This window comes from Tenebrio molitor, chromosome 1 (assembly GCF_963966145.1).
Source record: "Tenebrio molitor chromosome 1, icTenMoli1.1, whole genome shotgun sequence".
Lineage (NCBI taxonomy): Eukaryota > Metazoa > Arthropoda > Insecta > Coleoptera > Tenebrionidae > Tenebrio > Tenebrio molitor.
The window spans coordinates 38,509,672-38,521,808 of record NC_091046.1 but is presented as its reverse complement, the minus strand read 5'-3'; the positions used below and the strand labels follow the sequence as shown (position 1 = coordinate 38,521,808).

Genomic DNA, 12,137 nt, shown 5'->3' with positions numbered 1-12,137 from the left:
TGTTGGACGAAAACGATGTCAATTAAAATTGTGGTGTCATCGACCATCGAGGTTCACAATGAAGTCCAGGACAGCACACTTCTAACGTTTACGGATTTTGAAATATCACTTTTGTGCAAATTCTTCAACATAATTTTGGCGTGTCACTTTTCCGATGCCCACTGAAACTACGTCAAATATTTTTGCATATTCATAAACGGGACTTCAAGACGGACATTTTGACTGCACAATTCTCGCGTGTCGCTCCCAAACACCGCACACCCCTCCTATAACACATCAATTGTAGTTGACGTTCTACCTCTTTATGAAGTAAAACAGCTGTTATAGATATCTTCATATACTGTTTATTGTAAACATTTTATGTGAGGACATTCTTAAAGCATTATTTCACCTACTTATAAATTTGCACATCAACGTTAGCATTATCACTTTATATTGTTGTCTAATAAATTACCTTCATAAAAAAGTTGATAACATGAGCAAGAGTGAAAATTGTAACAAGCCAAATTCCCTTTTTCCCATTCAACTGGACCCAGTAGGTAGAACCATTCGCTTAACGTATGTATACAATTTTAGTGGTGTTTACAGTAAGTATATCTTCTACTTGAATACGATGGAAGTATGTATGTACGTATAAAAGGATAAAAATAACAAGATACCTGAATTCAGCACTTAATTTTTTGGTATGTTTTCCATGTTTTGGTGATGTCAATAGTACTTTTTCCATTAGAACACAATGGATGTAAAATCCACACTTACACGTGATAGAAAAAGCACTCGATACATATAAATAAATATCCTCTATACGTAAATATTACAAGTAACCCCTTTGTCATATAAAAATTATATAACAATAGAAAAATACAAAAACGTCGTATATAAATAACAGAAGCGTGTAAAGTGTATTTTATATGTATAAATAACAATATCAACTAACATTTTGATTGGGTGGAATTGAAATTTCCAAATATCAACAACGTTTAAAAGTCAAACATTTGTAAATCTAACTTAACAACGATTTCGCCAGATTCTACTTGATGCAGGATCAGCTTTTTTGTAATTGGACCGTTGGTGTTCTGTGTCTCACGTAGAATATCCGTGACTTTCAATTCGGCGCGACCCAGAAATTCTAAAATAAAAAACTTGAATTCCTCGTCTGAACAAATCACCACTGTTACCATCCGGGCAGTATAAATTTAATCCGTAAACTACGAACGTAAGAACTTCAGTATCAAGATTCCTCAATTGGAATTGCATGCTGTAATTCCAAGCTATCGTTGGATTTGGCGGAGCTCCATTTTGGGGAACGTTCCCGTTTATGTTTTGGTCCTTTGACAAATCTGTTTGTTGTCTTTGATCTCCCAGCGTGACCTTACAGTAAACGTTGTCGGTGTGCGGCTTACCTACGTTTGAAAAAATAAATTTACATTACGGCAATCGACGATACCTTATCAACTTCTATTTTACAAATACCTTTCTTCTTCAAACTGTTAGATCTATGTCTAGTTCTAGCATATATCTCATTACCACCAACAACGGTTAGTTCAAGCCAAATTCCGTCAAAATTAACTGAAAACATGCATAAAAATTATGTATATAGGCTTACCGGACGACACAAAGCGTTCCCCATTTTGGACAAGGACAAGAAGGCGGCCGCAAGATTTCCCCAAATGCGGCTCTGCACACAGAATAACAAGCCTTGAGTACGGTCACACCGCGCAACAACTCTTTTGCATATCTCATTCAAATCTTGTTGAAAATACAGGCAAAAATGAAGCAATTTTACGGATAGTAAGTGAACATGGATATTTGAAAATATCTTTAATATAGAGATATTTACCGAAAATAAAGATACCTATTAAGAAATGACAATTTTGAGAAAATGTCAAGTGAAGAGACGTGTTACAAGGCCTTCTACGACGAAATTTAAAAAACGGGGTTTATGGTTTTGCTGCTGCTGTTAAACTGTCGTAATGTTTATCTACATGTTTTTGGGCCATATCACTTCAAAAGGGCAAAGTTTCGGTCCAATTTAAAATTAATTTATGGCAACCCACTTTTTTCAACTTTATATTAGTGAACACGACCTGCCGTATTATAACCGGCCTGTTCATTTCATTAAAAATGCATTATGAAAATCACGACCTCCTGTATTGCATAATCATAACCGGCCTGTTCATTTCATTAAAAATGCATTATGAAAATGTTTACGTGAAAGAGCCAATTTTCGCCGATGAGGGCGTCACAAAATGGCCGCTTCACGCTTAAATAGATAATAATCAATGCGCAAAGAACAATAACAACGCTAAATACGAAAACAACGAACAATAAGGAAAAAAAATCACGAATTTAATTTCAAACAGCAAAAAACAAGGAGTTTTTTGACTTCAAATTCGAAATGTCATTTCAACAAGAAACATTCTCGGTGACAAAAACTTAAGATGAATATGCCCATAACGAGCCAGTACACTAGCGCTCTGCGGGATCACTCAAACTACACTTTTGAGCAGACCGGTTTGAAAATGTTTCCGAGAAAGAACCAATTTCCGCCGACGAGGGCGCCACAAAACGGGCGTTTTACTAAAAATAATAATCAATACGCAATATAACAAAGAAAAACAACAACACTAAAGAGTAAAGACAAAAACAACGAACAATAAGGAAAACATTCACGAATTTAATTTCAAAGCAGCAAAAAACAAGAAGTTTCTTTTACATCAAATAGGGTGATCAAGAAGGGCTGTTTAAGTTGGTAATGCTGAATTTTATTTTTAAATGGTACAGTCGTTGACCAAAATAAAATAGGACAAAGTGTTACCTTAGACAGTTTCACAATTCAAAGATTTGTGTAGTGTAACTGAGGCGTATGTGTCTCAGATTACAACGTGATTTGACTTGACGATTGAATTACAAAAAGTTAGGTTGTGTTTATTCACTTGTCATCTCGTCACTGTCACTTTGTTCAATTGAATGATTGTGAGTTTTTGAAATATTGTCGAATGATGACACTTATCAGAATTGTTTTTTTTATTTTTGACACTTTTGTTTCCTAAGAGATGGATTTCGCAAAAATATCGAATTACACAATCGAAATTTACTTTGTCCTATTTTATTTTGGTCAACGACTGTACAACTGGAGTAACTTCCGGTTGTTGACGGCTACACACTGACAGCCGCATCAGTGACAAGTCAAATTTGACATTTCAATTTAAATTAAACATGCTGGTGAATCGTTCGAGAGAAGAGTTAATTTATCTTTAGAGCAAAATGGGGAGCAGTTCGAGAATTTCCTTTAGTTAATTTTTAGATTATTATTCCAATTCCAACTCTGATTTCTTCTTGCCGTTTATTTTTACTCTCATAACCTACCATTTCGTCGTTATTACATATCTGTCAAATAAACCCACAAAACATATCCGGTTGCAGTGTTGTAAATAGCCGAATAAAAAAATGTTCTCAATTGTATTGCCAACTTACACAGTCCTTCTTGATCACCCGGTACAAAATGTCATTTGAACAAGAAACCTCTGACAAAAACTTAAGATAAATAATATCCCCAAAAACGCGCCCGTTTACTAGCTCTGCGGGGATCACTCAAACTACACTTTTGAACAGGCCAATTATAATACAGCAGTTCCTGTTAGCACAGTATAGAGCTATAAGTATCAGTAGTTTCACTCGGCGGAGGCACCTTTTATCTTTCTGTCATCATATTGCACTGCGTAACTCACCCACGAGTTGCCAGCGGCGTAGTCAATTCCAAACCATAGGGGTAGATGTGAGAGTTAAAACTAGGCCGGAAATTAAAATGGCATTAGAGGATTCAAATATTATTCAATATTTTATAAAGGGAATCAGTGGGAATAAGGGAATACATAAATTAAACAATTTTATATACAGGTGCGTCCTAAAAAACACCGCAAGCCATATCCTCCGTTATTTATGGCTCAATTTAAATAAAACAAAAACTGGAATAAATCACTTTAAAAACTCTATAAGCACAACATAGACTTTTTTTTTCAACAAGTAATTCAGTGTCAGATGATAGTCAACATTATTTTTTCAAACAGCTTGGTAATATATTTTTTATTCCTATTTTGAAAGAGATTATTTTTCTGAATCTAACAATATGCCGCATGTCAGAATCCGCTTATTAGTAGAGAAAATAAATAAATAAAATAGCAAACAGCAGCGGTCTTCCCACTGCGCAGTCACCTGCGAGTTCGTCAGCTGATCCGAGATCTGCGACCATTTGAACCCGCGAGTGAAACTACTGATTCTTATAGCTCTATACTGTGCTGTTAGTGAGTGATGTTATTATTGTGTCAATTATGTTCAACCAAGGAGGTTAATGGTGGGTTCATGCACAAGGAATTAACAGTAGCATTAATTTAATTTAATTTAACGTAATCTACTTTTACACTAAACTAAAAAGAGCCGTTCATGCAGGCTGCCAAATGTGAAAATAAATTCGTACGTATTAATATAATAATACAGCCGTCGAATATTTAAACACCACAGGTAAACAGTAAATACTGGTTTTTTAGAACACCAAACTATGAAATATGAAATGCTCATGAATATGACAAATTGACCACATTGACCACAACATGACATTTGAATTTGACGCACATTTGACATCTTGCCGTTTCCCACACATGCGCAGAATAGAATTCATTTAATTTTTAACAGCAAAGATAAAAGTTGCCCAACTTTCGGTTAAACTAAATTAAATTAAAGTATCTAAATGTGTGCATGAACGACTCTGGTAAATTGTCATTATTTAACTTTTCAAAAAGTTAAATTAAATTAATGCTAGTGTTAATTCCTTGTGCATGAACCCACCATAAAGGTTGCTTTAACCTCCTTGTGTTCAACCTATTTTGGCGCCCTCTACAGAATTGATATTCTAACCTAACTTCATCGTTGCCGATTTTCTCGTAAGCACATTTTGTTGCTTATTTCAACTCAACGAGCATCATTTTCGATAAATTACTTTGTACACGTAATTAACAAACTTACTGGTTTTCGGCCTGTTTTGCGACAAACTGCACACTTTACTGTAAACCTCTTTACATTTGTCAATTCTTTTCACCCACAAGTTACACTCATTCACCGTAGGAGCTAACAAACTTAGAGTGCATTTATTTTTATTGTCTTGTACTTTTACGACTCTGTTCGAGTCAGTTCCTTGTTCAATGTGATCAGTGCTCTCTCTACTAACTGTCAGATCTTGAACCAATATTGGCTAAAAAACAGAAATTTGACGACTCAGGTGCAATCAAAACTAATACTTAATACTCACTTGTCTGTACATCTTATAACTAATATTATTGTTTTTTTGGAATGTAAATTGGGTCCCTAAACTTTTACTCGGCTGGATTAATAAGAAAAAGTCGTTAAACAAAAAACCTATCAACTCTTTCCCACTCTTCACCTAGAAAGGCACAAAATAATTCACCTAGGTACTAAACGCCCTTTTGCACGTCTTACTTTGCTTAGAACACCAAAGTGGATCAATTTCCTCGGCCCTAGCTTGTTCGTCTCGCTGGCAAATACTATATTTAAATCGTTCTGGACGCATCTCTGCAACCAATCGTACCTCTCTTGATTTTCTTTCTGTCTCACGTTCTCGTTCATGTCGTTCAAAAACTTTTCAGCACACCTCAACGCTTCTTGGAGCGACTCGTAATCTAAAATACGAAGTCACAGACGACGACTAAAATCCAAACGAACAATATTAATTTACCAGGATGGTCTTGTGGGGTATTTTCGATAATTTTACTGATGAGCAGAGGATATCTCGTGATCCGCTGCATCGGTTTTATCAAAAACGAAGAGAGCGGCATCCCTTTTGTACCGACATTATTCTGACACTTACGCATTACATCTCGAAAAGCTGTCGAAGTTTCTGTCAATTTTTGCAAGAGAGCTGCACTGTCCAGTTGCTTGCCACAAAAAGTCTCGTAGACTTGCATGTTTCGCAACTAAAATGATTATTTTTTGTTGCGGCAGGTCCAAATGTTTTCCGGACAACTTACGTGTTTGCTGATGACCGGACCCAGCACGTCGCTTCCGGAACTGATCCAGTCGTGCAAGTCTGCCAAGAAACTTCCGTTGCACTGCAAAATTGCCTGCCAATTCATGAATATCTTCTCGGCTTCGTCTTTGGCTATGATTCCACTCTTTTTCAGCGGCACTTCGAAAACATCGTGCACTATTTGCATGTCCTCGACGTACACTTTTTCCGTTTGCATGAACTCCCTTATCGAGTCCTGGCGCTTTTTATTCACCGCATTTGCTATGAAAGTGGAAGTTTCAAAAAATTGACTTGAGTTGACACACAATAAAAGCGGCTCTGGGCGTGGCATATATTTAATGATGCAATACATTTACATAATTTCGAGTTATTGAGTATTTATAAAGAATTTTTTTTAACTACATAACAGTGAGACAAACAAGTATTGCAATAAATATCGTTGGGGTATCAGAGAGCGCGGATTTGAGTCGTGGCTGAACCCCCACTGAATCGCGTTCAGGAATCAGATTGTACGACTGTAAAGCCGCGCAAAGAAATCTGTTAGTCGCTGAAAATGACAATTCAGAAGTAACTGTTCCCGTGCTTTGAGGAAGCGCCCTAAATATTCCATTTATGATTGAAACATTATCATGATAGTATTAATTTTAAAGGCAAATTCTTACAACTTAACAGATACTAGCTAAAACTTCGACATCGGTGTAGTTTAGCGGGGTGGTTGTCAATAGATATGTAGAAATAAAATTCTTATTGCTAAATAAATATTTAAAAAGATCTTACCAATAAAACAACACCCACCCTACCAAACTCACTGAAAAGTTAAAAAATAAATACAGTTTGTTTGTAAAAAATAAATGAGCAAAAGAATTAATCACATAATGTAGTTGAGATAATAACGGAAATCACATCGTAATTAACATTCATCTTAACCACATTTTAACAAGATAAAAATTGAAACTTGAATATGGTATAAAGATCAACAGAAACGTCAACTTATCTTGTTAAAACTGGGAGCGCAATATAATTTATCTAGCTTTTAATACACATACATTCTGAGTATAACTTATATACCACTATAATAAATTCTATTTTCCCTATTAATTCCGACTATTTCAGCTTCTTATGGTAGGATGGGTGCTGTTATGTTCCTACAAAAACAACAAAACCGTGAAACACTACCGGTGATGAGATAAAGAAACATGAGTCATGCAACTGACGTGAACAACATTCTACTTACATTGTTGTTGAAGTGGGGTCACGTAATTGCTGGGGAAAAGACCGGACACTCCGTTGAGTTCACCCCTCCACCAGGCCTCCTCTTCGCGAGCCGTCACACTAATGATGTCGTCTTTAGTGAAACTGAGCTCGTCCGGATTTCCAGCGGTGTAAGGGAATAAGGCGATTACTTTGTCTGAAAACCTGCGTAAAGGTCGTGCACTTTCCAATTACCGATCGCTTACCGATCACAACTTCTTGCTGAACTCTGGTGGTTGACACGGGCGTTGTTCTGCCGCTGGCCCTACCGCTGCTATTTAGAACCTTGACGTAACTAGCGGGGAACCACCCGACTTGACGTTTGCGACCTTTCGCTTGCAACTCGCCTTCCCACCACCCCGAATCCGTCTTTTTGCGGATCATTATTAGCTGACCTCTGGCCAAAGACAATTGTTCTGCGCTGGTGGCTTGGTATGGTGCTATAACTGAAGCTATTTCGGGCTTTTTACCTTTCATAATCTAAAAGGACAGAACACTCTGTCAAACTAAAGAATACGCGCACACACAGCGGAGTGAAATAAACTGATTACGCAGCGAAACCTTGATGCAAGTTCTTGCATGTCTTGAAGGCAACGCGAATGATGCATCAAGGTTTTTCTACAGATGGTTACAAAAAAGCACAAATAAATTAAAATCACAAAAGACGCAAGGACAACACTTTGCATTTGTATTTGGAATATTCCGTCTTATAATTTCACTGTTAGTTTAACTGTCGATGTAGCGCATTTATCTTACTGAAGCTCAGAGTTAAGTAAAAGTAACAAACCTGGGCGTTTGCGGTTACAGAGGAGTCTAACGGTTTCTCGGTAGTTTTATTTTCGATGATTTGAGAAACCTCGTTATCTACTTGTGCGTTAGCACTTTCCACAGCAGAACTAACCGCAGTTGTAGTGTCCGTAGTAGTTGAGTTAGTGCCAGAATTCTTAACAAAAACCACACAAACATTTAAGTGGGGTGTTTCATTCGCCACGTGACAACTTACCACGTCGACTTTTTGAACGTAATTGCTCGGGAAAATACCGACGGTGTTACCGATCTTCCCCGTCCACCAGTCACCGTCTTTTTTGGTGACTGTAATGACGTCACCTGCGTTAAACGTAAGATCGCCTTGTTCTTGGGACTGATATGGATAGTTGGCAATGTAGTATTCCACTTCGGCAGTGTCTTCAGTTTGGGGTGGGAACGGTTCCGGCTCAGCTGCGACATTCGTTGTTTCGATGACTTCAGGAACTTCCGCGATTCCTCTGAAAGTTGACCGTGATTGAACTTGTAAACATCAATTAAAGCAAAACAATTACTCTAATCGTTTGGTTTCGGCTTCTTCGGCGAAATTTTCGGTGGTTGTGGTGTCCCTGACGCTTACCCCATCGACGGGTTCCACATAAGATTCAGGGAACCAACCAGTGTGACCTCTTATCTCTCCCGCCAGCCAACCCGGCTCTCCCGTTTGTTTGGTGGGAACCTTAAAACAAAAACGTCATCTTGATCGTTTTCAATCTGACTGACTTGTAGCTACTCACGTTGATAATATCGCCTGGTTGAAATGATATTTCATCGGAATTTCGAGCCACGAATTCGTAGAGCGCTCGATATCTCACACTTCCCGCATCACCCTGTTGCGCTGTTCCTGTAGGGGGTGTTGTGGTCGTCGTACCCCAATTGTCGACAGGCCAATTTGTGGACGCTTCCGTTCCGCCCTCACCCCAAGCGTCGGTAGTTTTCCAACTTGCGTTGTAGTCCAGATTCTTGTTCGAATTTTTCATTTCTAAAACTTTGCTCCTCTTATCTTCGTAAACGTCGTACAAAGTTTCGCATTCGCTGACGAGAGTACGCAGTTGAGTTCTGAGTTCAGTTAGTTGGGTGTTATTATTTTCGATGTCGGAAAGCTTTCCTTCGATCTGTTGTTGCATGTCTTCGATTTTCTCTCTCAGATTCTTAATTGTGATTTCTTTATTTTCAAAAGCGATTTTCGCTTGATCAGCATCTTGGCCGCCCATCTGGGCGTTCAATTTATTCTTGGCTTCTAACTTGACTTTTTCCTGAGATAAGGCGAGAAGTTTTGTGTTTTGTTCTTTCAATTTATTCTTCAGCTGGGACATCTCTTGCATTTGAGAATCTCTGGTAGACCGCATACCGTCGATTGTTGTCTTCACGTTAGACACTCCTAGTCGAGTGTCGCATATTTTTTGCGACAACTCTTTCACCTGCTCGTTTAAAGATGACAACTCTATGGTCAGACTCTGACTTTTGGCTTTCAACTTCAGTACATTTTCTTGCTCTCTTTGTCTTTGTTGTTGCAACTCCTGCAGTCTTTGCTTTTCCCATTCGAGTTGTCTTTGGCGCTCCATTTCTCTGAAAGGAAAACATTTTAATCTTTTTTGACTGTCGTGATTCAGTTGAGCATCACCTCCTGGCGGCTTCCCTTTGTTCGGCCTGTCTCTTTCTTTCTTCCTCCTTCATTCGCTCTTGTTCCTGTTGCTCTCTCATTTGTCGCTCGAGTTCTTCCATCCTCTTCCTCTCCGCCTCTTGTCTTGCTTTCTCTCTTCTCTCGATCTCTTCACGTTCTTTTCTTTCTCTCTCTTCGGCTTCCTTGCGCTGTTGATCCAAGAGAGCTTTTCGTCGTCGTTCTAATTCCGCTTGGCCTTTCTCAAAGTTTTCTTTCCGTTTATCTTCAAATGAAGCTGCAAAAAATTACAATAATTTATTATCTGCAAAATTAAAACAATCGTATTTTTTACTTTGTAACAACGTAGCGGCTGGGTCTTGCTCAAGCGGTGCGCTTCCTTGACTAGAAATTGATGCAGTTCTTGGTCCTCGTCTGAACGACGGAGGAATCAAATCTGGAGGGAGTTTTCCTGGTGGAGGGTTGCCTAAAGATGCTTGTTCACATAAATGCATGGCCAAGACGAACTCCTCACATCCCAATCTACCATCAGCGTCCATATCCGAGAGCCCCCTGAGATTAAATTATATTAAACTATTTCATGTCACTCTTTACCATTAATTATTATACAAGTCAACATATTCAAACGCCCCCACAACGTCGGAGTTCTTTTCCTGCATCAGCAACACAATCAATAACTTCTCCCTCAGATTGTCAACTTACCAAATCTGGGCCAAAATACTTTGTGGCAACTTTGTCTGGACCATGACATTTCTAGCTTGGGCTCCCGACAAAAATCCCGATCGCGTTCTGTCCGTGGTATTAAAAATTTGTGTGTACTTTAATTTAGTTTGATGAGGGACAGACCAATCCACTTGCCTAAAAATAATAAACTCAAATGGTGTTAAATAAAATAAAATCGTAACCTAACGGTGACTCAATTGATGCGGTTTTGTCCAAGCTGGCTATACTCGAGCGCGGAGTACTTGTAGCCCCCGGTCCAATGGGGACCACATTCGAAATAGACGTCGCCGCTCCCACTGGCGACATGTGCGGTGCAGGAACTATGGGAGCTGCTATAGCAGACGGAATTGTGGTGCCACCGGGCATCAAGGGAACGGCGCCAGGCATTGGGGGAATAGCTGCCCCTAGAGGTGCCGTCCCAAAACCGGTGGTTGGTATCACTTGGTTCACCAGAGGTTGGGTGCCCATCCCCATCAACGGCTGAACTTGAGGAATATTACTTTGCATGGGGGGGACTATTCCTGTCGGTATTCCAGCAGCAGGTTGAGGTGGTATGCCAACTGGGGCCATCATTGGAGAAATACCAGTCATGGGAGGCTGACTCAACACCCCACCACTTAAATTTGGTAGCAGGGGTTGTGTGGGGGGCACTTGGTTTTGCAGTAAGGCCGGCTTTGGAGGTTCTGGTCGCGGTGGGGCGCCGATTAATGCGGGGTTGGGAAGCGGTGGTATTGCGGGAGGAGTGTTGCCTTTCAGAGATGCCGTGAGAGATGGTGGAAGCACTTTAGGTATTTCAAAACCGCGCAGTTTTAAGTTGATGAGTTTGCAAGCTATCGAGAATTCATTTACGTCCATTTTACCGTCAGCGTCTGTGTCGGCCAAGGCCCTGTGGTGTAGCAATTAGCGAGTTCAGGAGAGGGTTAATCAACACTTACCAGATTTGCCCTAGGACTAAAGGGGGTAACTGAGATTGGAGAAAAAAGCCTTTCGCTTGATCCCCCGTCACTATACCGTTGTTGGGTTTTAAAGCCTTGAACTGTTCTTCATATCGTGCCCTTTCTCGGGCCAAAACGACCCAAGGGTCAGTGGATGGAGTTCCGGCAGCGGACATTTTCACCTAAAACGTATTTGTCAGATTTGCCACAATGAAGCCGAATCGGTGATCTCTTGGCCTTTCATGAGTCAGTGATTGATATTGTAACGCAAAACTAAATGGGCGTTTATTAACAACAAAATTATCGTTGCAGAAACAACCAATGGATTCCGGTCGAGATAAAGTGTGATCGCTTGGCTTACCTGTTTAGGTTTATTTTAGGATATGGTGGCTCAATTTAGTTTTAAACGTTTCACCATTTTATGGGATTTTAGTTCATTTTTCTTATAATAGGAACAACTGGAGAATACCCTCAACACTTCGTCACCATTGCAGTTGACACAAATCAATATATTTTCCGATATTTCCACGAATTGATTTGGGAAATTCTGCCGAAATGACGCATTACATAAGAGCAAAAATTGCACAACGCCGGCAACACCGAGGGAATGACAGGTTTGAAAAAGAGACAGCGCTCGATACAAACATACACAAAAACAGAGATAGAGCGACTGAAAATGTTGGTACATTAGGTACCTGCATCACTTGCCAGTAGTTCTCAAACGTTTGGAAATCATATTAAGAAGCACGCTGTGGAAGCACGT

At 39.4% G+C, this 12,137-nt stretch overlaps 1 protein-coding gene across 4 annotated transcripts; it reads right to left on the bottom strand.

Moving 5' to 3' along the window:
• Positions 1-321: 321 nt before the first annotated feature.
• Dap160 (dynamin associated protein 160) lies at positions 322-11,975 on the bottom strand. Of its 4 annotated transcripts, none has more exons than XM_069038789.1 (20): positions 11,736-11,975; positions 11,375-11,556; positions 10,627-11,325; positions 10,419-10,574; positions 10,051-10,268; positions 9,720-9,993; positions 8,833-9,664; positions 8,611-8,774; positions 8,295-8,556; positions 8,079-8,234; positions 7,498-7,771; positions 7,275-7,448; positions 6,042-6,301; positions 5,750-5,987; positions 5,494-5,693; positions 5,306-5,437; positions 5,023-5,248; positions 1,474-1,569; positions 1,179-1,403; positions 322-1,129 (listed from the first exon to the last, which is right to left on the bottom strand). In XM_069038789.1, the coding sequence occupies exons 2-20, from the start codon at positions 11,548-11,550 to the stop codon at positions 981-983; spliced, it is 4,911 nt and encodes a 1,636-aa protein (XP_068894890.1). In that variant the 5' UTR covers positions 11,551-11,556; positions 11,736-11,975; the 3' UTR covers positions 322-980. The 4 variants fall into 4 exon arrangements, 3 of the variants coding, with proteins under 3 accessions (XP_068894890.1, XP_068894898.1, XP_068894907.1); XM_069038797.1 differs by lacking the exon at positions 1,474-1,569 and adding an exon at positions 1,607-1,678 and having other exon boundaries at positions 11,736-11,974; XM_069038806.1 differs by lacking the exon at positions 1,474-1,569 and having other exon boundaries at positions 11,736-11,974.
• Between the last annotated feature and the right edge of the window lie 162 nt (positions 11,976-12,137).